This window comes from Salvelinus alpinus, chromosome 4 (genome assembly GCF_045679555.1).
Source record: "Salvelinus alpinus chromosome 4, SLU_Salpinus.1, whole genome shotgun sequence".
In the NCBI taxonomy this organism is placed as follows: Eukaryota; Metazoa; Chordata; class Actinopteri; order Salmoniformes; family Salmonidae; genus Salvelinus; species Salvelinus alpinus.
In genome coordinates this window covers 95,188,020-95,215,423 of record NC_092089.1, presented here as the reverse complement: position 1 = coordinate 95,215,423, position 27,404 = coordinate 95,188,020, and the positions used below count along the sequence as shown (strand labels likewise).

At 43.6% G+C, this 27,404-nt stretch overlaps 1 protein-coding gene across 1 annotated transcript in view; it reads right to left on the bottom strand.

Annotated features, from left to right (window-relative positions):
* LOC139574745 (ephrin-B1-like) overlaps nt 1–24,950 on the bottom strand; it is a 158,651-nt gene extending 133,701 nt beyond the window's left edge. Inside the window, exon 1 of the mRNA XM_071399595.1 lies at nt 23,863–24,950. Coding sequence (XP_071255696.1) covers nt 23,863–23,981 — 119 coding nt within the window. The 5' untranslated portion in view covers nt 23,982–24,950. The remainder of the gene's footprint in view (nt 1–23,862) is intronic.
* Between the last annotated feature and the right edge of the window lie 2,454 nt (nt 24,951–27,404).

The window sequence follows — 27,404 nt, the reverse complement described above, 5'->3', positions numbered from 1 at the left end:
ATGAGACTCTCTCATAGTGCTCCATTCTATAGGGAAAATCCTTCTGAAACCAACAGTCTCTCTCATAGTGCTCCATTCTACAGGGAAAATCCTTCTGAAACCAACAGTCTCTCTCATAGTGCTCCATTCTACAGGGAAAATCCTTCTGAAACCAACAGTCTCTCTCATAGTGCTCCATTCTACAGGGAAAATCCTTCTGAAATCAACAGTCTCTCTCATAGTGCTCCATTCTACAGGGAAAATCCTTCTGAAACCAACAGTCTCTCTCATAGTGCTCCATTCTACAGGGAAAATCCTTCTGAAACCAAGTCTCTCTCATAGTGCTCCATTCTATAGGGAAAAGCCTTCTGAAACCAAGTCTCTCTCATAGTGCTCCATTCTACAGGGAAAATCCTTCTGAAACCAACAGTCTCTCTCATAGTGCTCCATTCTACAGGGAAAATCCTTCTGAAACCAACAGTCTCTCTCATAGTGCTCCATTCTACAGGGAAAATCCTTCTGAAACCAACAGTCTCTCTCATAGTGCTCCATTCTATAGGGAAAATCCTTCTGAAACCAACAGTCTCTCTCATAGTGCTCCATTCTACAGGGAAAATCCTTCTGAAACCAACAGTCTCTCTCATAGTGCTCCATTCTACAGGGAAAATCCTTCTGAAACCAACAGTCTCTCTCATAGTGCTCCATTCTATAGGGAAAAAACCTTCTGAAATCAACAGTCTCCAATAGAGGCTTAAAGCCACAATAAGATCAGTAAACAGCTGTTGTTGTCAGCCGGTCAGGAAGTGGATGTTAGCTGAGGAAGCTAGATAGATGTACAGTTACTATATCTGATGAGTCTATACTGTAGGAAGACTGCAGGCATACTAAACAGATAGAGAACTGGATGTGTGGAAGCAAAAAGAGAGATTATATGTTTGATTCTTAATAAATGCTAAATATTATAGACCAGCTATAAACGTTGACACATTGCTCTGTCAATATTCATATCTCTTAAGTCTATTTCAGCAAGACAGAAAACTATTTTGTTTCATCTCCCACTCCCCTAGGTAAACACAGCGATCAGGCTGGTTCCACCAGGCTACCGCTCCCCTAGGTGAACACAGCGATCAGGCTGGTTTCACCAAGCTACCGCTCCCCTAGGTAAACACAGCGATCAGGCTGGTTTCACCAAGCTACCGCTCCCCTAGGTAAACACAGCGATCAGGCTGGTTCCACCAGGCTACCGCTCCCCTAGGTAAACACAGTGATCAGGCTGGTTCCACCAGGCTACCGCTCCCCTAGGTAAACACAGTGATCAGGCTGGTTCCACCAGGCTACCGCTCCCCTAGGTAAACACAGCGATCAGGCTGGTTCCACCAGATTACCCCTCCCCTAGGTAAACACAGCGATCAGGCTGGTTCCACCAGATTACCCCTCCCCTAGGTAAACACAGTGATCAGACTGGTTCCACCAGGCGACCGCTCCCCTAGGTAAACACAGTGATCAGACTGGTTCCACCAGGCTACCCCTCCCCTAGGTAAACACAGTGATCAGACTGGTTCCACCAGGCTACCCCTCCCCTAGGTAAACACAGTGATCAGACTGGTTCCACCAGGCGACCGCTCCCCTAGGTAAACACAGTGATCAGACTGGTTCCACCAGGCGACCGCTCCCCTAGGTAAACACAGTGATCAGACTGGTTCCACCAGGCTACCGCTCCCCTAGGTAAACACAGCGATCAGGCTGGTTCCACCAGGCTACCCCTCCCCTAGGTAAACACAGTGATCAGGCTGGTTCCACCAGGCTACCGCTCCCCTAGGTAAACACAGCGATCAGGCTGGTTCCACCAGATTACCCCTCCCCTAGGTAAACACAGCGATCAGGCTGGTTCCACCAGATTACCCCTCCCCTAGGTAAACACAGTGATCAGGCTGGTTCCACCAGGCTACCGCTACCCTAGGTAAACACAGTGATCAGGCTGGTTCCACCAGGCTACCGCTCCCCTCCTAAGTTCTAATAAGAGGGTATGAATTCTTCTGCAGAGTGTGAGATCTTTGTTATGTTCCAGCATGCAGGCCAGTGGCCAATCGATGAAGAGTTCCTCTCCTATTGATCACGTATTGATTATGAAGCAGAAGAGTGATATCATCCTTAAATAACAATCTATAACAGTACACTCCCAGGGTCTGGACTCACACATAGACACGCACGCGCTAACACTGATAACAATGGAAGAACCACCTCGCCCTGCCATGAGTTATGAGACAAAGGGACCCCGGCACGTTTCGAGCCAATGTGTGTGCGTGTGTGTGTGCGTGGTAGAGGGCAATACTAATTTATTAGCTGAGACAGCGGTGGTCTCTAAAGTGGGAACAGGAACTAAGTCATAAATCTAGATGAGACACCAGATACTGTACCTCTACATCTCTCTCCTTCTCGTTCTCTCTACATCTATCTCTCTCTCTCCCTCTGTCTTTACCTCTGTCTTTACCTCTCTCTCTCCATGTCTCCCTCTCGCCAAGCCTTTACATACTGCTGACTGAGTCACTTCACAACAACAACACTACCTAATGTATGTCTGTAAGGCTGTGGGGCTGTATGGCTGTGGGGCTGTATGGCTTTGGGGCTGTATGGCTGTATGGATGTATGGCTGTATGGCTGTGGGGCTGTATGGCTTTGGGGCTGTAAGGCTGTGGAGCTGTATGGCTGTATGGATGTATGGCTGTAAGGCTGTGGGGATGTATGGCTTTGGGGCTGTAAGGCTGTGGAGCTGTATGGCTGTATGGATGTATGGCTGTAAGGCTGTGGAGCTGTATGGCTTTATGGATGTATGGCTGTAAGGCTGTGGGGATGTATGGCTGTGGGGCTATATGGCTGTAAGGCTGTGGGGATGTATGGCTGTGGGGCTATATGGCTTTGGGGCTGTAAGGCTATGGGGCTGTATGGATGTATGGCTGTAAGGCTGTGGGGATGTATGGCTGTATGGATGTATGGCTGTGGGGCTGTATGGCTTTGGGACTGTATGGCTGTGGGGCTGTATGGCTTTGGGGCTGTATGGCTGTTGGGCCGTGTGGCACAACATGGTAGTAGCACAAAACATGGTACTAACATTATTGGGCACAGACAACAGCACAAAAGTGGAGACAACAATACATCACACGAAGCAGCCACAACTGTCAATAAGAGTGTCCATGATTGAGTCTTTGAATGAAGAGATGGAGATAAAACTGTCCAGTTTGAGTGTTTTTTGCAGCTCGTTCCAGTCGCTAGCTGCAGCGAACTGAAAAGAGGAGCGACAAGTGGCGGACTGGTCGTCGGGACCACCGGGACATTTCCCGGTGGCCTGAGGGTCGTTTTGGCCTGCCGTGAATAGTCAACTTGAGCAGCGATAATATAGCAAGCAGGAATGAGATGACGGAGAATAGTGATGGGTCGTTTGCGAACGAGTCAGCTCTAAGAGCCAGCTCTTGTAGATGAACGTTGGGAGCCGGTTCGCATATCAGAAGAGCCAAATCTATTTATAAAAATATTTTAAAAATTAAGATATGAATAATCAGTTCTGACTGTTTGCTCAGACTAATAGCCTCACCTGTTGTTCCTGTCAATCAGACACACAGTGCCAACCAATGAACCAAAGATGCGTGAAGAAGGACCGAGTCAACTCACTCACAGACACACACTTAGCAGCCGAGGAGAGAGAGGAAGGACAGCTGTGAAAACAACAGCTGGAAAATGAGTCGGAAGCACAGTAGCATTTGGATGCATTTTAATAATGTCGACAATGTTAGAGCACAGTGTAGAATTTGCCAAAACAAAATCTAATTTAAAGCCGGTTCTATGCACAACCTACACCGGCATATGAGAACTGTGCACCCAACTGTGAAGCTAGCTGTAGCGGAGCTTGGAGAAACTAGCGGGCCTGCTAGTGATAGTGGTAGTGGTGGAGCCAGCGTATCCACTCAGTCAAGTAGACCTACTCCACGACCCACAGCAACGCAGTCTTCTATGGACCAGTTTATGCCAAAGTCTATGTCTGTAGCAAAACAAGGCCAAATTGGATATTGCATTGGCCAAAAAATGATTGCCACCGATTTCCAGTCGTTTGGAGGACAGAGGATTTTGAAATTATAGCAATAGTCTAAATCCAATGTACACAATTCCAAGCAGGAAAACCCTTTTAAAATCACTTATTCCACAACTGTACGAGAGTACACAGGCTTCAGTGCGGGAAAGAGTCCAAAAAGCTACTGCAGTTTGCCTTACCACTGACTGCTGGACATCAAGGGTAACCACTTCTTACATGTCGGTTACATGTTACTTCATTTCACTGCTTTGAGTTCAGCGACAGACACACCTCAGAGAACTTGGCAGAGGAACTGTTGAGAGTGGCCAGAGAATGGCAAGAAAATGGAAAAGTGGTCTGTTGTGTTAGCGACAATACAGCTAATATAACCAAAGCCATGAAAATGTTTTAATGGGCCCATCATCCATGTCTTGCCCACACAATCAACCTGATTGTAAGAGATGCTCTGAAGGTGATGAAGCCCACTGTGGACAAAGTGAAAGCAGCTGTGGAATGCTTCCACAGGAGCACAGTAGGTGCTGAAAATCTAAAGTCTACACAAAGCCAGATGGAGATGCCTGAGCTGAGGCCTAAACAAGACTGCACTACAAGGTGGAATTCAACATTTTAAATGTTGAAGCGGTTTCTTGAGTCAAAGGATGCCATCATCTCTACCCTGGCCATTGTCAATGCACCTGTTGATGCTCTGACCCAAGAGGAATGGGAGGTGGTGGAGGAGGTGTGTAGAGTCCTGGAACCCTTTGAGCAGGTCACTGTGGAGATCAGAGGTACAGTAAGCAGTTATTACTACATCATTATTTAATCCAGTATTATATATGCATATGAGCAGTAGAAGAGAATGTACTATCAGTAGACAAAACATGAACCTGAACTAATAAGTTACTGTTCTCTCTTTTCAGCTATGTGACAGCCTCAAAAATGATACGCCTGTGTAAGGGTCTGCAGCGAATCACAGCCAGCCGCCAGAGAAGCAAATGTAACCACAGGACATGTGACAGAGTTGATGGACACCCTATGTTCATCAATGGACAGAAAATTCCACAGAATGGAATATAATCACGTGCTATCAGAAAACGCTGCACTTGATCCCAGGTTTAAGAAGTTAGCCTTCAGTGATGCCAGAGCGATTGATGAGGCTCTTCAAAGAATAACCTCAGCAGCAGGGAGGGGCAGCCCCAGTAGTCAGCTGGCTCAGGCACCAGGGCAACAGGAAGAAGAGGGATCAGATGGAGCAGAAGCACCAGCAGTATTGCCACAAACGTATGCTGTTTGACAAGAGAGCAACTGGGGAAGCAACACGAAGGAATCCCTAATGGAGCTGGTGGAAGAACAAGGCCTGTGACTACCCACGGCTTACTAAAGTCATGGCAGGGAGACTCTGCATAGTGGCCACATCCGTTCCCTTAGAGGGTCTTCTCGAAAACGGGACAAATAATTACTGAGAGAAGAAACCGCATCAGCCCCTTGAAAGTGAGGCAGCTTGCATTTCTGAATGCAAATCTCTCATAAAAGCAAAATATGGTCAGCATTGCTGTGTGCTGCTGGTTATAATATGGCAATAAAGAGAGAGAAAAGAGGGACCAGTTTAATGTTTTAAGTGGGATGCTGCAGTTTTGCACATTGTTATTTATTTTTATTTGATATGGTGCAATATTCTATTATGCTGTGCAGATTGTATTCGTTTTGAATGGTTCGATTTATATGCACTTTGTATATATACAGTCGTGGCCAAAAGTTTTGAGAATGACAAATATTAATTTCCACAAAATTTGCTGCTTCAGTGTCTTTAGATATTTTTGTCAGATGTTACAATGGAATACTGAAGTATAATTACAAGCATTTCATAATTTTTTTATTTTTATTTAACCTTTATTTAACCAGGTAGGCAAATTGAGAACACGTTCTCATTTACAATTGCGACCTGGCCAAGATAAAGCAAAGCAGTTCGACACATACAACAACACATAGTTACACATGGAGTAAAACAAACATATAGTCAATAATACAGTGAAAAAAATAAGTCTATATACAATGTGAGCAAGTGAGGTGAGATAAGGGAGGTGAAGGCAAACAAATATATGTATAAATAAATAAAATATAAAAAGGCCATGGAGGCGAAGTGAGTACAACACAGCAAGTAAAATAAAAACTAAAAAACACTGGAATGGTTGGTTTGCAGTGGAAGAAAGTGCAAAGTAGAGACAGAAATAATGGGGTGCAAAGGAGCAAAATAAATTAATAAATAAATACAGTAGGTAAAGAGGTAGTTGTTTGGGCTAAATTGTAGATGGGTTATGTACAGGTGCAGTAATCTATGAGCTGCTCTGACAGCTGGTGCTTAAAGCTAGTGAGGGAGATAGGTGTTTCCAGTTTCAGAGATTTTTGTAGTTCGTTCCAGTCATTGGCAGCAGAGAACTGGAAGGAGAGGCGTCCAAAGGAAGAATTGGTTTTGGGGGTGACTAGAGAGATATACCTGCTGGAGCGCGTGCTACAGGTAGGTGCTGCTATGGTGACCAGCGAGCTGAGATAAGGGGGGACTTTACCTAGCAGGGTCTTGTAGATGACCTGGAACCAGTGGGTTTGGCGACGAGTATGAAGCGAGGGCCAGCCAACGAGAGTGTACAGGTCGCAGTGGTGGGTAGTATATGGGGCTTTGGTGACAAAACGGATGGCACTGTGATAGACTGCATCCAATTTATTGAGTAGGGTTTTGGAGGCTATTTTGTAAATGACATCACCGAAGTCGAGGATTGGTAGGATGGTCAGTTTTACAAGGGTATGTTTGGCAGCATGAGTAAAGGATGCTTTGTTGCGGAATAGGAAGCCAATTCTAGATTTGACTTTGGATTGGAGATGTTTGATGTGGGTCTGGAAGGAGAGTTTACAGTCTAACCAGACACCTAGGTATTTGAAGTGTCAAAGGCTTTTATTGACAATTACATGAAGTTGATGCAAAGAGTCAATATTTGCAGTGTTGACCCTTCTTTTTCAAGACCTCTGCAATCCGCCCTGGCATGCTGTCAATTAACTTCTGGGCCACATCCTGACTGATGGCAGCCCATTCTTGCATAATCAATGCTTGGAGTTTGTCAGAATTTGTGGGGTTTTTGTCCACCCGCCTCTTGAAGATTGACCACAAGTTCTCAATGGGATTAAGGTCTGGGGAGTTTCCCCGGCCATGGACGCAAAATATCGATGTTTTGTTCCCTGAGCCACTTAGTTATCACTTTTGCCTTAAGACAAGGTGCTCCATCATACTGGAAAAGGCATTGTTCGTCACCAAACTGTTCCTGGATGGTTGGGAGAAGTTGCTCTCGGAGAATATGTTGGTACCATTCTTTATTCATGGCTGTGTTCTTAGGCAAAATTGTGAGTGAGCCCACTCCATTGGCTGAGAAGCAACCCCACACATGAATGGTCTCAGGATGCTTTACTGTTGGAATGACACAGGACTGATGGTAGCGCTCACCTTGTCCTCTCTGGACAAGCTTTTTTCCGGATGCCCCAAACAATCGGTAAGGGGATTCGTCAGAGAAAATTACTTTACCCCAGTCCTCAGCAGTCCAATCCCTGTACCTTTTGCAGAATATCAGTCTGTCCCTGATGTTTTTCCTGGAGAGAAGTGGCTTCTTTGCTGCCCTTCTTGACACCAGGCCATCCTCCAAAAGTCTTTGCCTCACTGTGTGTGCAGATGGACTCATACCTGCTTGCTGCCATTCCTGAGCAAGCTCTGTACTGGTGGTGCCCCGATCCCACAGCTGAATCAACTTTAGGAGACGGTACTGGTGCTTGCTGGACTTTCTTGGGCACCCTGAAGCCTTCTTCACAACAATTGAACCGCTCTCCTTGAAGTTCTTGATGATCCGATAAATGGTTGATTTAGGTGCAATCTTACTGGCAGCAATATCCTTACCTGTGAAGCCCTTTTTGTGCAAAGCAATGATGACGGCACGTGTTTCCTTGCAGGTAACCATGATTGACAGAGGAAGAACAATGATTCCAAGCACCACCTTCCTATTGAAGCTTCCAGTCTGTTATTCAAACTCAATCAGCATGACAGAGTGATCTCCAGCCTTGTCCTCATCAACACTCACACATGTGTTAATGAGAGAATCACTGACATGATGTCAGCTGGTCCTTTTGTGGCAGGGTTGAAATGCAGTGTACATTTTTTGGGGGGATTCAGTTCATTTGCATGGCAAAGAGGGACTTTGCAATTAATTGAAAATCATCTGATCACTCTTCATAACATTCTGGGGTATATGCAAATTGCCATCATAGAAAACTGAGGCAGCAGACTTTGTGAAAATGAATATTTGTGTCATTCTCTAAACCTTTGGCCACGACTGTACATTTTAAAAGTTTACCTTAAATGCAAATGTTTAATAGCATTCTTTTTCATAACAAACCAATGCATTTTAAAATACATTTTGGTTAAGTTAGAGTATGATTGTAACGAAAGTCGTCGGCAGAAGGAGAGGAGGACCAAATTGCAGCATGGTACGTATCCATAATACCTTTAATCAAGATGAATACACGAACAAAAACAACAAAACGACCAACGAATAGTTCTGACAGGTGCAACAAACACGAACCAGAAAATAACCACCCACAAACAAAAGTGGGAAAACAGGCTACCTAAGTATGGCTCCCAATCAGAGACAACGATAGACAGCTGCCTCTGATTGAGAACCATACCAGGCCAAACACACAGAAACAGAAAACCTAGACCTACAACATAGAATACCCACCCACATCACACCCTGACCAAACCAAAAATAGAAACATACAAAGCAATCTACGGTCAGGGCGTGACAATGATTTCATTTAATAATTTAATTAGAATTGTTTTAACACCAATCATATTCAAACTATTGCAAACTGTTTGACTTGAAAAAATACAAAACCTTTTTTTTAAAGAGCCATTGGGAGCCAAAAGAGCCGTCTCTTTTTGGTGAGCTGAGCCAAACGAGCCGGCTCACTGAAAAGAGCCGGAATGCCCATCACTAACGGAGAATCCATGCATCAGGTGCGACTATCACTCTCTCGCTGCAGTGTCCTCGTGCCAAAAATGACATCAGGTCTCTCCCCGACGCACATAGCAACCGTCTACCTGCTTCTCTAACGATTTCATTTTAGACAAGTCGCACGATGAAATGGAAGGTCAGAAAGGAAAGGTTGAGCAGAGAGGGAGAGAATAAAAAAGTTAAAGGCCCTTGTCACAGACGCCGCTAAATGCTGCAAAATAAGCGTCATGTTCACCAGTAAGGGACCAGGTCAGTCAAAAACACACACACTGATACACACACACGACACCCAGCATGGCTAGCTACAGTACATACACCTTAGCCAAATACATTTAAACTCAGTTTTTCACAATTCCTGACATTTAATCCTTGTAAAAATGCCCTTTTAGGTCAGTTAGGATCACCACTTTATTTTAAGAATGTGAAATGTCAGAAAAATAGTAGAGAGAATGATTTATTTCAGCTTTTATTTCTTTCATCACATTCCCAGTGGGTCAGAAGTTTACATACACTCAATTAGTATTTGGTAGCATTGCCTTTAAATTGTTTAACTTGAGTCAAACATTTTGGGTAGCCTTCCACAAGCTTCCCACAATAAGTTGGGTGAATTTTGGCCCATTCCTCCTGACAGAGCTGATGTAACTGAGTCAGGTTTGTAAGCCTCCTTGCTCGCACACGCTTTTTCAGTTCTGCCCACAAATTTTCTATAGGATTAAGGTCAGGGCTTTGTGATGGCCACTCCAAATACTTTGTTGTCCTTGAGCCATTTTGCCACAACTTTGGAAGTATGCTTGGGATCATTGTCCATTTGGAAGACCCATTTGTGACCAAGCTTTAACTTCCTGACTGTTGTCTTGAGATGTTGCTTCAATATATCCACATCATTTTCCTCCCTCATGATGCCATCTATTTTGTGAAGTGCACCAGTCCCTCCTGCAGCAAAGCACCCCCACAACATGATGCTGCCACCCCCGTGCTTCACGGTTGGGATGGTGTTCTTCGGCTTGCAAGCCTCCCCCTTTTTCCTCCAAACATAACGATGGTCATTATGGCCAAACTGTTCTATTTTTGTTTCATCAGACCAGAGGACATTTCTCCAAAAAGTACGGTCTTTGTCCCCATGTGCAGTTGAAAACCATAGTCTGGCTTTTTTATGGCGGTTTAGGAGCAGTGGCTTCTTCCTTGCTGAGCGGCCTTTCAGGTTATGTCGATATAGGACTAGTTTTTCTGTCGATAAAGATACTTTTGTACCTGTTTCCTCCAGCATCTTCACAAGGTCCTTTGCTGTTGTTCTAGGATTGATTTGCACTTTTCGCACCAAAGTACGTTCATCTCTAGGAGACAGAACGCGTCTCCTTCCTGAGCGGTATGACGGCTGCGTGGTCCCATGGTGTTTATACTTGTGTACTATTGTTTTTACAAATGAACGTGGTACCTTCAGGCATTTGGAAATTGCTCCCAAGGATGAACCAGACTTGTGGAGGTCTACAATTTTTTTTCTGAGGACTTGGCTGATTTCTTTTGATTTTCCCATGATGTCAAGGAAAGAGGCACTGAGTTTGAAGGTAGGCCTTGAAATACATCCACAGGTACACCTCCAATTGACTCAAATTATGTCAATTATCCTATCAGAAGCTTCTAAAGCCATGGCATAATTTTCTGGAATTTTCAAGCTGTTTAAAGGCACAGTCAACTTAGTGTGTGTAAACTTCTGACCCACTGGAATTGTGATACAGTGAATTCTAAGTGAAATAATCTGTCTGTAAACAATTGATGGAAAAATGACTTGTGTCATGTACAAAGTAGATATCCTAACTAGAGGTCGACCGATTCATCAGAATGGTTGATTAATTAGGGCCGATTTCAAGTTTTCATAACAATCGGATATCGGTATTTTTGGACACCGATTTTGCCGATTATTATTATTATTTTTTACACCTTTATTTAATCTTTATTTAACTAGGAAAGTCAGTTAAGAACACATTCTTATTTTCAATGACGGCCTAGGAACGGTGGGTAAACTGCCTCGTTCAGGGGCAGAATGACAGATTTTCACCTTGTCAGCTCGGGGGATCCAATCTTGCAACCTTACAGTTAACTAGTCCAACGCAATAACGACCTGCACTCCACGAGGAGACTGACTGCCTGTTATGGGAATGCAGTAAGCCAAGGTAAGTTGCTAGCTAGCATTAAACTTATCTTATAAAAAACAATCAATCAATCATAATCACTAGTTAACTACACATGGTTGATGATATTACTAGATATTATCTAGCGTGTCCTGCGTTGCATATACTCTGACTGAGCATACAAGTATCTAAGTATCTGACTGAGTGGTGGTAGGCAGAAGCATGCGCGTAAACATTCAACAGCACTTTCGTGCGTTTTGCCAGCAGCTCTTTGTTGTGCGTCAAGCATTGCGCTGTTTATGACTTCAAGCCTATCAACTCCCGAGATGGGGCTGGTGTAACCGAAGTGAAATGGCTAGCTAGTTAGCGCGCGCTAATAGCGTTTCAAACATCACTCGCTCTGAGCCTTGGAGTGGTTGTTCCCCTTGCTCTGCATGGGTAATGCTGCTTCGAGGGTGGCTGTTGTCGTTGTGTTCCTGGTTCGAGCCCAGGGAGGAGCGAGGAGAGGGACGGAAGCTATACTGTTACACTGGCAATACTAAAGTGCCTATAAGAACATCCAATTGTCAAAGGTTAATGAAATACAAATGGTATAGAGGGAAATAGTCCTATAATTCCTATAATAACTACAACCTAAAACTTCTTACCTGGGAATATTGAAGACTCATGTTAAAAGGAACTACCAGCTTTCATATGTTCTCATGTTCTGAGCAAGGAACTTAAACATTAGCTTTCTTACATGGCACATATTGCACTTTTACTTTCTTCTCCAGCACTTTGTTTTTGCATTATTTAAACCAAATTGAACATGTTTCATTATTTATTTTGATGTATTATATTAAGTTAAAATAAGTGTTCATTCAGTAGTATTGTTGTAATTGTCATTATTACAAAATAAAAAAGAGAAATAAAAATAAAAATCGGCCGATTAATCGGTATCGGCTTTTTTGGTCCTCCAATAATCGGTATCGGCGTTGAAAAATCATAATCAGTCGACCTCTAATCTTAACAGACTTGCCAAAACTATAGTTTGTTTGGTCAGTACATAGCCACAGAAAAACACAGCCATTTTCCCACCCAAAGAGAGGAGTAACAAAAAGCAGAAATAGAGATAAATTGAATCACTAACCTTTGATGATCTTCATCAGATGACACTCATAGGACTTCATGTTACACAATACATGTATGTTTTGTTCGGTAAAGTTCATATTTATGTCCAAAAATCTGAGTTTAGGCGGGACGCTACTGTCTCACTTGGCCAAAAGCCAGAGAAAATGCAGAGCGCCATATTCAAATAAATTACTATGAAAATCTAACTTTCATTAAATCACACATGAAAGTTACCAAATTAAAGCTACACTGTTTGTGAATCCAGCCAACATGTCAGAATTCAAATAGGCTTTTCGGCAAAAGCAAACGATGCTATTATCTGAGTTAGCACTATTGTAAACAATGGTTATACTCAGACATGATTCAAACAGTTTTAGAAACTTCAGTGTTTTCTATCCAAATTTACTAACAATATGCATATCTTATCTTCTGGGGATGAGTAGCTGGCAGTTGAATTTGGGTATGCTTTTCATCCAAACGTGAAAATGCTGCCCCCTATCCTAGAGAAGTTAACAAGACATTTGTGGAGTGGTTGAAAAACGAGTTTTAATGACTCCAACCTAAGTGTATGTAAACTTCCGACTTCAACTGTAAGTAGCCTAGCTAATAATAGCGACACAACGGCCGGTAGGCTAAACAGTTTGCACGTCTTACGTCTTCGTGGAGGAATTATATCATAGCAATGAGTGCAAAATAGTGATCATAATATGACATTGAAGGCAATATGCTTCATCTAGTAAAAAATAGTAAAACCTAGACTATGGACTTGCCAGCATTCGGTCATGACTCATGCCACATAAATTAAAGCTAGGGAAAGTGCACATACACTGTACAGCGAAACAGGCTTAAAGTAATACACAAGTAATAAAAGCTTAGGTTATTTACCATGTTAATCTCATTCTGCAGAGCAACCAGATGTGCACACACACACAGAAAGAGACATTGAGAAAGAGACATTGAGAAAGAGAGAGAGAGAGAGAGAGAGAGAGAGAGAGAGAGAGAGAGAGAGAGAGAGAGAGAGAGAGAGAGAGAGAGAGAGAGAGAGAGAGAGAGAGAGAGAGAGAGAGAGAGAGAGCGAGAGAGAGAGAGAGAGAGAGGTTCAGGGCCCAGTACAGGGAAAATTGAAAGGGACAGCGAAAGCACAGAAAATCCATTTGATTATTTTGCCTGTCCTCAGTCCAAGGATTTTGACTTCTTTTTTCAGTTCCACCCAAAACAAACCGCTCAAAGTGTCATTCCCAATGTATTCCACTTCAAAGATGGCACAAACAGAAAATGGCTGACATACAATGAAGTAACTCCCTCCTTGCTATGCTCAGTGTGTCTTGCATTTGCTAAACCTTCAGCCAGTGATAGTGCATTTGTCAAAGAAGGCATGCAGGCCTGGAAACATGTCCATCAGAGAGTACAGGAACATGAGAGAAGCAAGACCCATAGAGAAAGTGCAGAAGCCTTTTTCCTCAGAGCCAGCAAAGCAGGCATCCGTACCCTTCTGAGTTATAAGCAAATGTCAGTTCAACGAGACCAGGTCAGAAAGAGGAGGCAGGTCAGAAAGAGACCAGGTCAGAAAGAGACCAGGTCAGAAAGAGGAGGCAGGTCATGGCACGTGTGATTGATGTAGTTAAAGTTATTGGTAAATGTGGGCTCAGCTACAGAGGACACAGACACGAAGCTGCATATAACTTGGAAAACATGGCTGTCAATCATGGCAAGTTTCTTGAGCTCATATTGTTGCTAAGCAAGTATGATGTCTGCCTACAAGAGCATGTTAGTGGTTGCATTGAGAAGAGCAAGAAGCAGATGGGAAGTAAAGGAAGAGGGTCCTTGGTAACTATGACGTCCAAAACAACAGCAAATACAGTAATTGAAGTCAACAGAATGTTGATTCAGCAGACAATTGCTGTTGAAGTGAGAAAGGCAAGGATGTTCTCAATAGGAATGGACACAACACAGGATTTAACATCCAAAGACCAGTGTGCAGTAGTTCTGTGACATGTCACTGATGTTGTCCACCAGAGACTCATTGCGGTCATTGACTGAGTCATTGACTGGACATTACTTTGTGGACCTTGTGAAACAGACCCTTGAGAAGATGGACATAGATATCAAACAGTGTGTTGGTAATGCAACAGACGGAGCAGCTACTACGCAGGGACAATACAGGGGCTTCTCTGCATCGCTCACAGGAGAGTCTCCTAACCAAGTACACATATGGTGTTACTCACATGTCCTCAACCTTGTGCTAACTGACACCACTGGGGTTGTTGTGGCAAGTGAATCCCTTTTCTCACTACTGAATGATTGCAGTGTTCGTTCGAGATTCCTACAAGTGCATGAAGCTATGGGAGGAAACCAGTGAGGACAGGAGACACAGACGGCTTAATGTAATTGGTGAAACATGCTGGTGGGCCAAAGACAAGGCATAAAGGAAAGTATTTGGAAGCTTTGCAAAGCCTAACCAGATGTGGTCATCACTATGGAAAGAATTGAAAAGGATGTGACCATAAAACCTGCCATCCGAACCAAGGCCCAAGGGTACAAGGATGCTCTCCTAAAGTATGAAACCTTACTTACAGCTAAGGTTTTTCTCAGGATTTTTGAGCAGACGTCCCCTCTCTCTAAATACTTGCAAACAAGTGGCATGGATATCGTAACAGCACAGCACTTGGTGGCGGGAACGGAGGATAACCTGAGAAAGTGTGCCCGAGACTTTGAGGGTGTGAAGAGGGCAGCAGACGACTTTGTTGAGTGGGCCAATGTCATTCTGGAGGAGCAGCAAGACTGTGATGCCAAAGCTCAGACTGCTCTCCCAGAGAAGACAACAAAAAAAGAAGAGAAAACCAGAAGACAAGCCCATTGCTAATGCAGACATGGATTACAAAATCAAGATCCACAATGTGGAACTGGACACTGTTGTTGAAAGTATTCACCGCCGTTATGCAGCAAATGCCGTGCTGTGTGCAGATGTCTCCTGCATGAATCCCAAGCCTTTTCCTGAGATCAGAGAAAAGGGCCTTCCAAAGACAGCCATGAAGGAGCTCAGCAAATACTTACTGGAATTTGATGAACATGCCACTGTTGAGGCATTGCAGGCTGAACTGATCAGCCTTGCACAACAGTGGGAAAGACTGAAACAGTCAGCATTGGAGGAGTACAACACCAGGGCTGCCGCCGCCAGTGATGAATCAAGGGAAGGCTTTGAGGATCCTGATGAAAGTGTGGAGTTGGTGAGCAGAAGTTGTTCCACATGTAAAAACTGCCCGATATGCTGCTATCTTCTCCTGTCTCAGTACAATCTGCTCACGGATGCATATCACATCATTGGTTTAGGCTACAAGTTCCTCCTCACCCTATCCATCACTCAGGTGACTTGTGAGAGGACCTTCTCCACCCTGAAATTCGTGAAGAACCGCCTAAGAACCTCCCTCACTCAAGAGAACCTTGAAGCGTTCCTTTTGATGGCAACAGAGGGGGAGATTCTTATGGGACTTGACAAAGAAGACATCATTGACAAGATGGCAGAGAGCAGTGAGTTACTGCACCGCCTACTGGTTTACATTTACATTTAAGTCATTTAGCAGACGCTCTTATCCAGAGCGACTTACAAATTGGAAAGTTCATACATATTCATCCTGGTCCCCCCGTGGGGAATGAACCCACAACCCTGGCGTTGCAAGCGCCATGCTCTACCAACTGAGCCACACGGGACTATACAGTTTACTAGTGGTAATTACTTCCTGGTTACTCTGAAGTAGCTATGCGATGACTCTTCCTTAACAGGCTGACATGGGTGAAAGAACATTTGCTGTGAGTTAAAGCTTTTGTACAGAGGCTTGTTTTTGGGACTTTCGTATTATACTTGCAGTTATGTAGCCAATGTTCAATTTCATTGACTCAGTGTTTAGATGTGTTTATTGTGTGCTGTTGGCTTTATGGACACCAGTGAGTGAACATTGTAATCTACATTTTTTTGTAGAGTATCTTTTTGTATTATAATTACTTACATTGTTGTAGCTTATGTTCAAGTTCAGTGAATGTGTGAAGTTTTTTTTATACATTTGATATGCTTGATGCATGAATATAAAGATAATAATTTGAACATTTTGAGCTAACTCTGTATATCTCATTCTATTTTTAAAAAGTGTAGGCTAATTGTTTTGTGTGTCTAGCCTTGTACATTTGAATGTGCTATGATTGGTGTATTCCTAGTGAGTTTTTGAGGGTGCACCCATAGCCATAGCATACTTTGAAAACTCAGTGTACAGATCCCGTAACTTGTTGGTCAGTCCCAAATGTTTGTATTTTGTAATGTGGATAACTTTCTTCCCAGATGAACATAGTGGCCAAATGTATAACTAGTTTGGTACCCGTTAGATCAACAAATAGGGTTAGCCTACAAAATTAGCGGTCTGGTGGTTAGCGTGAAGAGGGTGGCCTGGGATGGAGTCAAATTCCCAGCCTAAATTATTGTTTCAGTCCGCCCCTGATGTGTGTGCTTTGGGGACCTTTAACAGAATGTGACTGGAAAAACAGAATGCATTAAAATGGAAATAGCTGTTCTATCATTCAGCCTACAGTAGCAGCCAATGTGTGGTGTTCAATGTAGACCTACATTCCATGAGACTTTTGAAAAAATCATGCAGGGCTTGACATTAACCTGTTTATCCACTTGTCCTTCAGACAAGGAGGTGACTGAAAATGTTGTGTTTGATGCAAGAAACCATTTTACAAAATAAAATGCATAATTATTCACATACCATTATTACAGAGAATCAGACAAATGATGCTACCCTGTGCCTATTGGCTACTTAGCTTATTCAAGCCTGTCTCAAAATACAACACTGCCCCTTTAAGACAAGAAAAAGCTCTTTATCTGACTCGCTTTTCAAAGATGTCTAGAAATGTACACATTTTGTGCTCTTATAGGAAGCAATCACTCCCCCATTGCTGACCATAAATTGTCTAGAACTGGGCTAATAACTCAGTAACTAGCAAAGGATATGAACAAAATGTGGACACTTGGCTACATGCAGCTCTTGCTTTGATCTCAAAACAAGCACATCTACTCAAGACCACAGCTGTATACACAGTCCAGTTCAAAGTGAATGGCACAGATCCATATTTGGCAATGGTATATAGGCCTACTGCAGCTCTGATTGGTTAGGCCGCACCGGTCTGTGTAGAGTATGGACTGAGTCATGCATCTGTCTGTGTAGAGTATGGACTGAGTCATGCATCTGTCTGTGTAGAGTATGGACTGAGTCATGCATCTGTCTGTGTAGAGTATGGACTGAGTCATGCAGGCTGTCTGTGTAGAGTATGGACTGAGTCATGCAGGCTGTCTGTGTAGAGTATGGACTGAGTCATGCAGGCTGTCTGTGTAGAGTATGGACTGAGTCATGCAGGCTGTCTGTGTAGAGTATGGACTGAGTCATGCATCTGTCTGTGTGAGTGTTTGAGTGAGTAAATGTAGAGCTGGCCGGTATACCGCATTTTATTATATACCAGTATTGATGCACAGACCGGTATGGGTTTTTACTTTATCTTTTGTTACCAAGTTGTGGCTAAAATAAATTGTGTTAGCTGCTAATGCTAATCGCTAGCTAGTTGGCTAGCTAGCTAATAAATGTACCGAGTCAGCGCAAACGTAGCTAGCTAATATAGCTTAATACCAGTGCTGGTGTAGGCCTAAATCAGCATGTTGTTTGAGCAACAGTATCTTCTAAATCAGAGAGGAATAGACTAAGCATGAATATGTTACTAGATGAAGAGAAAACACTTAAAGTGCCACTCCAGTCTCCTTTTCACCTCATTTATCACCTGATTTACAAATTGCTGCTCAATATGGCAACCAGAGAATGGGGTAGCTGCTGCTCAATATGACTACCAGAGAATGGGGTAGCTGCAGCTCAATATGGCAACCAGAGAATGGGGTAGCTGCAGCTCAATATGACTACCAGAGAATGTGGTAGTTGCAGCTCAATATGACTACCAGAGAATGGGGTAGCTGCAGCTCAATATGACTACCAGAGAATGGGGTAGCTGCAGCTCAATATGACAACCAGAGAATGTGGTAGTTGCAGCTCAATATGCCTACCAGAGAATGGGGTAGCTGCAGCTCAATATGACTACCAGAGAATGGGGTAGCTGCAGCTCAATATACCAGAGAATGGGGTAGCTGCAGCTCAATATGACTACCAGAGAATGTGGTAGCTGCAACTCAATATGACAACCAGAGAGTGGGGTAGCTGCAGCTCAATATGACTACCAGAGAATGTGGTAGCTGCAGCTCAATATGACAACCAGAAAATGTGGTAGTTGCAGCTCAATATGACTACCAGAGAATGTGGTAGCTGCAGCTCAATATGACAACCAGAGAATGGGGTAGCTGCAGCTCAATATGACAACCAGAGAATGGGGTAGCTGCAGCTCAATATGACTACCAGAGAATGGGGTAGCTGCAGCTCAATATGACTACCAGAGAATGGGGTAGCTGCAGCTCAATATGACTACCAGAGAATGGGGTAGCTGCAGCTCAATATGACTACTAGAGAATGGGGTAGCTGCAGCTCAATATGACTACCAGAGAATGGGGTAGCTGCAGCTCAATATGACTACCAGAGAATGGGGTAGCTGCAGCTCAATATAACTACCAGAGAATGGGGTAGCTGCTGCTCAATATGACAACCAGAGAATGGGGTAGCTGCAGCTCAATATGACAACCAGAGAATGGGGTAGCTGCAGCTCAATATGACAACCAGAGAATGGGGTAGCTGCAGCTCAATATGACAACCAGAGAATGGGGTAGCTGCAGCTCAATATGACAACCAGAGAATGGGGTAGCTGCAGCTCAATATGACTACCAGAGAATGGGGTAGCTGCAGCTCAATATGACACCCAGAGAATGGGGTAGCTGCAGCTCAATATGACAACCAGAGAATGGGGTAGCTGCATCTCAATATGACAACCAGAGAATGGGGTAGCTGCAGCTCAATATGACTACCAGAGAATGGGCGAGTGGGTGTGGAAAGGAAAGTAGAGGGCGTGTAGAAAGGCGTAGGTGTGTCAAAGCGCTCTGCTATAGGTTAGACGGTTTTGATTGAGCTGTGCTTTCTTTGCTCCTGTTTCTTACCACGCAACTACCGTACACTAAGCTACCATAGATTACATTGAGCTACCATACCACAACAGTTTGCACTTCTGTTATGAAGCCACAGAATGAGTCTGAGTCATAATTCACTGTTATTTTTACACAACAACGATTGTACATTTTGGATTAAAAGTACTGATGATGGGCGCTTCATGCGTTGTATGTGTGTGCTTAGTGTGACTGTCATCCTGATACTAGGTATATGTTGCCGGACAGTAGTGCTTGTCAAGCAGGACGTTCATGCCCTCCCCATTGAGTAGACTGTATGTGCATGTATCAAGGTGACATCTAGACGGTTATCAACGTTAGTTATTTCTTGTATAGGCTGCTATCCTACTTGAAATAAAACGATGGGAGGGGAAAAAATGGCCACATTAGCGTCCTGCTGTCAGGTCGGCAGGCCTGTCCATACAACACAGGTGCACTAGTGGCCTTCTTATCGACTCGTCTTGCAGCCCAATCCGCCACGCAAAATGGTCTTGAGTACACAATAGCTGATTCGCTTTCCATACACCAACTCCTTTCGACACACCCACTTGCCCATACTTGTCTCCATATTGGGTTGCTTTTCAACAGGAAAAGTACAAAAATCACTAGAGGACGTCTTGAATGTAGCCAAAGATTCCACTCCCCTGGGAAACACTGACCAACACTTTGGTTCTTACCCTGTCACAATAACGCCTCAATAGGGATTAGTAGGCTATTCTAATTGCTAATTCTATGAACGCCTCCCTGGCTTTTTCATTCGTTGTCATGTTAAACAACACTGTATTCAAAGTGGCCACTATTACCCACTGGTTGAGTCAATGTTGTTTTCACGTCATTTTAATGAAATTATATTGAACCAATATGGAGTAGATGTTGAATTGACATCTGTGCCCAGTGGGTACATTCTAACTATATAATTAGAATAATCATTCTATTTCCATAATTACAACAGTTCACCCAATTGTTTTGATCTAAATCCCAAGTCAAATCGCAAATGCAATATTTGGTTAAAAATAACGGCTAGATTTTTTGCCCATATGGTGCAGCCCTATGTGCCAGTGTGTAAATGATCTCAAATGAAATCAATTTCTGGTTTAAGTTGAATTGAACAGTATAAAACAATCAGAATGGAGAAAGACCCATTGAAATCACTTAGAATGTATGTGTTGCACCCTAGGGTCAAAAACATAAAATACTGTCATACTGTAAAAAATATTGTGATATGATATTTTGGCCATATCGCCAAGGGAACGTACCGTAGGTTGTAATCTCATCGATCAACATCTCAACCATTACCCAATTGTCCACGCTGAAATGACATCTCTCTCTCTCGCTCACTCCATTGTAGAGCACTGAAGCCCACCCTGAAGTACTGAGATGTTTAATCCCAATGGAATCGGATGTATAAATAAAATATATCATTTAAAAACACCAGCTCACAGTCACCTAACACACACAACATAGGAAACCCTATTCCCTCCATAGGGCTCTGGTCAAAAGTAGTGTACTATATAGGGAACAGGGTGTAATTTGGGATGCATACATATACTGAACAAAAATATAAACACAACATGTAAAGTTGTAAAGTACACAACATGTAAAGTCCCATGTTTCATGAGCTGAAATAAAAGATTCCGGAATTTTTCCATAAGCACAAAAAGCATATTTCTTTCAAATCCCTGTTAGTGAGCATTTCACTTTTGCCAAGATAATCTATCCACCTGACAGGTGTGGCATATCAAGAAGCTGATTAAACAGCATGATCATTACACAGGTGCACCTTGTCCTGGGGACAATAAAAGGCCAATGTGTGCAATGTCACACAACACAATGCTACAGATGTCTCAAGCTTTGAGGCATGCAATTGGCATGCTGACTGCAGGAATGTCCACTAGAGCTGTTGCCAGAGAATTTTATGTTAATTTCTCTACCATCAGCCACCTCCAATGTCATTGTAGAGAATTTGGCAGTACGCCCAATCGGCCTCACAACTGAAGACCACGTATAACCACGCTAGGCCAGGACCTCCACATCCAGCTTCGTCACCTGTGGGATTGTCTGAGACCAGATCGTCTGAAACCAGATCGTCTGAGACCAGATCGTCTGAGACCAGATCGTCTGAGACCAGCCACCTGGACAGCTGATGAAACTGAGGAATATTTCTCTCTGTAATAAAGCCCTTTTGTGGGGAAAACCCCATTCTGATTGGCTGGACCTGGCTCCCAAGTGGCCTCCCAGTCATATGAAATCCATAGATTAAGTCCTAATTTATTTATTTAAATTTACTAATTTCCTTATATGAACTGTAACAGTTTCCTGCTGCGCATCAGCTTGGTAATGATCACCCGAGATTTCAGCATACTCTGTCCATTCTCCATATTTATTCTATTAGCTGTAATCTATGGAGGTCAGTGGAGGGGAGGGGAGAGGATGGGAAAGGAGTATAAAAGAGAGGAAAGGAACATCGGGAGTTTTGTTCCTCTGCCCTTGCCACTGACATATGGACCCTAGAGGTCAGACAGAGTAGAGGTCAGTCAGTGACACTGACCCCATAACAAAGACCAGACTTCACTGATAGGTTGACATTGGTGGTCACAAAAATGCACACTGTTGTGCTGGTGCATTGCCAATCACATTTAGTTAGGCCTAATTTATAATTCTGAATGTCATGAGTCTGCAGTTAAATCATGAACCTGGGATATTAACAATCAATACCTTGTGCCTTTACCAAACGCGGCAGAAATTGATTTCCGTAAACGGGCCATGTGATGTGGGTGTAGAGAGAGAGACTCAGTCTAGTGTGAGTGATAAATGTTACCAGAACACATTATTTTACTGCCAGTAGCCTCGATAAGGCTCTCTGAAACTATAATTAGGAAAGTGTCTGTGCTTGCAGCCCTAGCATGCTTCTCAGCTTTCTCTCTCGCCAGGGAAGGTTCAGAGTTCCAGACTAACTGGAGAGATGTTCTATTTCCTTGAGGGAGTTGAGCGAGCTGGGAGCTAGCCTACAGTACACCTAGACACACTTGGCACCGTTCGCCGGTGGCTTTTCCTCTCATTCCACCATAAAGTGGGGTGTTAGAGAGGAAAATACTGCACACATTGGGCCTCTGTTATAGCTTAAATCTGGGGTCTTCAACTTTTTTTTGCCCAGGGACCACCTCCCAGGCAAAACGTATTTTGACCTCCCCATTATGTCATTGGAAGAGGAAGTGTAAACTCTAAACGTAGCCTATTAGCTAGACACACTTTGGCTAAATGCAGCTGTTTATCTGGTTAAACAAAGGTTAGGGTTACCTGCTGCACTGGCAGCCTATTTGAGGATGCTTTTTCAGAACCAATATCAGATACGCCAGTGAGTGTAATGTGCTCAACACTAGGAGTTGAGAAGTAAAGTTGACATCATTAGAAAGAAGATATTCTCCTATTTTCAACTGTCCGGTATATAATTCAAAATTCGTTTATTATGTTGTTGCTAGCAATTTTCATTTAAAAACTAAATGAAATAAAAATGTATTTTTTCCACTTTAGAATTTTTCGAGAAGAATACATGGACCCCCTGCACTACCTCTGGCTGAATACCACTTGCTTAAAGCTATAATCCTTGGTTATTACATCAATGTTTTGGATTTATAAACAGGGATGGAATTTATGTTTTTTTGGGCACTCGCCAGCTGGGCTAGTAGACTGCAATTTTTACTAGCCCGGGTCCTAAATATGTGCCATGTAATATTTGAAATGACAAAATGTCACTAGCCAGGCTAGCATATTATCTTAATTTACATCCCTGCTTAAAAATGTATGATTACCTATATACCCATTAATTCTTGAAGAATATAACTTAGAAATGCCTGATGAGCGTACCCCATCAGAACCGAAAATATAGCGTAAGTTTGATTTTCTCCAATATTTGTAAACAAAGTTAACTTAAACAAACACTGTATAGACTCGAAACATGGTTAAAACTATAATGTTGATATAATGAATGGTCAGTCCTTGCATTCATAGCTGTCTATTAATTTGAGAGTGGTTACATTTCTTACATTTCTCCCTCAGCTTTTTACCAAAACAGAGAAGTTCGCTTTGCTATTGTTTTCGATTAAGGATTCTAGCTTTAAGGAATGTGCCAAATACACAATGCTATCCAGATAATATTGTTCTGACTTCTGATAGTATTTCTGACACGTAGACTAGGCTTACATTCACCTCCAATCTCAAGACACAACTTTGGGTAAGAAATGTTGCCTACAGGCCAATGCGCATCATAGGTGCCAACTTGATGTGTCATCATCATTGGAAAAGAGTGAATTTGAATACAGTTTTTAAGTTCCCCTTCTCCACACACACAGCGAATTTGCCAAGCTTGACACTATTGAGTTTAAATATGACACTTACTTGGCATTCTGAGTGCTCCACATTATAGTTTCCAGTAATTTGGCGTCAGAAGGTAACGTCGACCTAAATACGAAGATAAAGATCCAGAGGTAACACTTCAACCACGCGACCCCTGTCATTCTCACAACCGGGAGATGGAGCGAGCCGAGGAGAGAGTCCGACCGGTCGTGCGCGTGGCAGGGGAACAGCCGCTATCTATCGCTTTCTTCTGTGGCTCGTGTGTTTGTTAGTCGGGTGCGTGTGAGGTCGATGTTAGATACATGTCCGCCTGTCCAGTATGTCTTCAGATCCTCGTTTAGACCTGTCTTTGGTTGAACCGTCCGCAAAGCGCGCGTGTCAACAGCCGTTGGTTCTTAATTCCGGTTTTGAGAGGTTCAGGGAGGGATGAAAGCCGATGTGATCCGTTGTTGACCTGTAGCTGAGAAACCGGGGAAGTTCCTTCTTCTCGTCTTTGTCCCCAATGTCACACCGACTCGGTTCCTCGTTAGATCAGGTAGCCTATGTCGAGGTCTCTTTGCAGCCTGGGCTATTATTGTGGTCAGAAGGGTAGCCTAACGGCAGATGTCTTTGTCAGATGAATGTTATCACCCAGCAAAGCTCTCTCTCTCTCTCTACCCGTCGCTGTATTTCATAGAATAAATGACAACACGTATCCATCATTTAGAACTCCATCAGCAGCACCCCCGACATAACACACTTTAACCGTCTCTTCTCCTCATTCCTCCATTCTCCTCTCTTCCCTAGAGCGGAGAAACTGCGGTGAGTTAATGTAGTAAATATTTCCTTTCCTTTCATCCGCTGCGCTCCCCCTCTCCTCTTCTCTATTCGTCCTAGAACATTTGAGAGGTCCGATTGAGCTGGAGCTGTATTCCTGCACGCACTGCCCGGATGCCTCCATGCAGCAGTAGACCGGTCAGTAGCTATGTGCTCTTTGTCCCTGAGTCTAGAGTCATTTATTGTGCAGTAGGCTAGTAGACGAAGGACGCACAGTTAGAAGAGGTCTAGTCTACCAAGGGTCAGGACTGCTCTCTTCCTCTGTCTCTCTCGTTCACTGCGTGGAGCCCGACGTCCTCGGGTTTGAGTCTCTCCTCGAGCTTAACAGTTGTACGGTAACCTGACGCCCGGGCGCGAAAGGGACAGCCCACCATGTCAGCCGCCGCAACCAATCAGATAGCTCGGTCCGAACTCCAGCAGCAGTGTGTGTGTTGGTCCGGTCCATTACCCCAGCCCATTGCTCTGATAGCCGTTTAAAACTTTCCCCCCTTAATAATTATACTGCTTGTGTGAACATCGCAAAAGGAACATAATGCTAATGCAATGACTGGCCCATTAGAAATCACGTAGGGAAACACCTACACCTACAATTATTTTTACATCTTCAGGCTATTTCAAGCATGTTTTATACAAAACGAGTGGTGTGAAATGCTCCCCTGAATCTCATCACAATGTCAGACAATGAACTTCATGGGAACCTATTACGTCAATACATAATAGGGCAGGGTTTCTCAACTGGCAGCTCACATGGCTAATTTGGCCCCTGGGTGATTTTCTTTGGCCCCCCAAGTTGTCTGAGCAAAGAAAATCTCATCCAAAGTATTCCAACGCATAACAGAGAGAGATACACCCCTTCAAATGAGTGGATTTGGCTATTTCAGCCACACGCATTGCTGAGAAGTGTATAAAATTGAGCACACAGCCATGCAATCTCCATAGACATTGGCAAGAGCTCAGTGACTTTCAACGTGGCACCGTCATAGGATGCAGCATTTCCAACAGGCCAGTTTGACAAATTTCTGTCCTGCTAGAGCTGTCCCTGTTATTGTGAACTGGAAACGTCTAGGAGCAACAGCTGCAAAGTGGTAGGCCACACAAGCACACAGAACGGGACTGCCGATTGCTGAAGCACGTAGCGCTTAAAAATTGTCTGTCCTCGGTTGCAACGCTCATTATCGAGTTCCAACCTACCTCTGGAAGCAAAGTCAGCACAATAACTGTTCGTCTGGAGCTTCATGAAACGGGTTTCCATGGCTGAGCAGCCGCACACAAGCCAAAGATCACCATGTGCAATGCCAAGCGTCGGCTGCAGTGATGTAAAGCTTGCTGCCATTGGACTCTGAAGCAGTGGAAACGCGTTCTCTGGAGTGATGTATCACGCTTCACCATCTGGCAGTCCAGCGAACAAATCTGCCTGAATGCATAGTGCCAACTGTAAAGTTTGGTGGAGGAGGAATAATGGTCTTGGGCTGTTTTTCATGGTTTGGGCTGGACCCCTTAGTTCCAGTGAAAGGAATTCTTAACGCTACATCATGCAATTACATTCTTGACGATTCTGTGCTTCCAACTTTGTGGCAACAGTTTGGGGAAGGACCTTTCCTGTTTCAGCATGACAATGCCCCAGTGCACAAAGCGAGGTCCATAAAAAAATGGTTTGTCGAGATCTGTGTGGAAGAACTTGACTGGCCTGCACAGAGTCCTGACCTCAACCCCATCGAACACCTTTAGGAGGAATTGGAATGCAGACTGTGAGCAAGGCCTAATCACCCAACAACAGTGCACGACCTCACTAATGCTCTTGTAGCTGAATGGAAGCAAGTCCCTGCAGCAATGTTCCAACATCTATTCGAAAGCCTTCCCAGAAGAGTGGAGGCTGTTATAGCAGCTAAATGGGGTCCAACTCCATATTAATGCCCATGAATTTGGAATGAGGTTTTCGACAAGCAGGTGTCCACATACTTTTGGTCATGTAGTCTATGTGACTGTATATAAATGTAACCAAGGTTTGAAATTATGATTTTTTGGGGGGTCAAACATATCTGTTTGGGCTTCTTGCAGTCAATTTGCAAATTATTTGTAATTATGTTCCGGCCTTCTGATCATCCCCTCAAGAAAATAAATTGTCCTGTGGCTGAATGTAGTTGATGATCCATGCAATAGGGGCTGTCCATTGATGTTGAGGAAGAAATGCTATACACTTAATGATTGTGTCTGTATCTGCGCCGGCTTTGTGTGTGTCTGTGTGTCACTTGTGTGTGTGTGTTCACTATAGGTTTGAGCCCCTGCATTTGTATAATCAACGTTGCCCCCTAATGGTTGAGGAGAGATCAATTGATAGATCACCTGGAGAAAACAGACTAACATAATTGCATTAGAAAGATAGCAGGAATTTACAGTTACATAATATGTTTGGGGAATTAGTCATTGTATACTGAGTCCATAGATTTGTATTGTAGGTCTTCTACAGAAGGGCAAATCAAATTCACAGCAAGGCTGTAACAAAAGCCTGCACCTCTAGCTCTCCAAGAGGACAGTTGATCACTGGATGTGTCCCAGAAGCCACTTTGTTGTTCCTAATTCCCTATGGGCTCTGGTCAAATGTAGTGCTCTATAAAGGGAATAGACTGAAATGTGGGACACAGACCTGTGGTCCACGTTCTACATGAACAGAGACATGGTGCTACACCCAGAGACTGAGGTCTGTGGTTCTCTGTCACATATTTACACTCAGCAAACACTGAAACAATGACCTCATCACTGCGAGACGT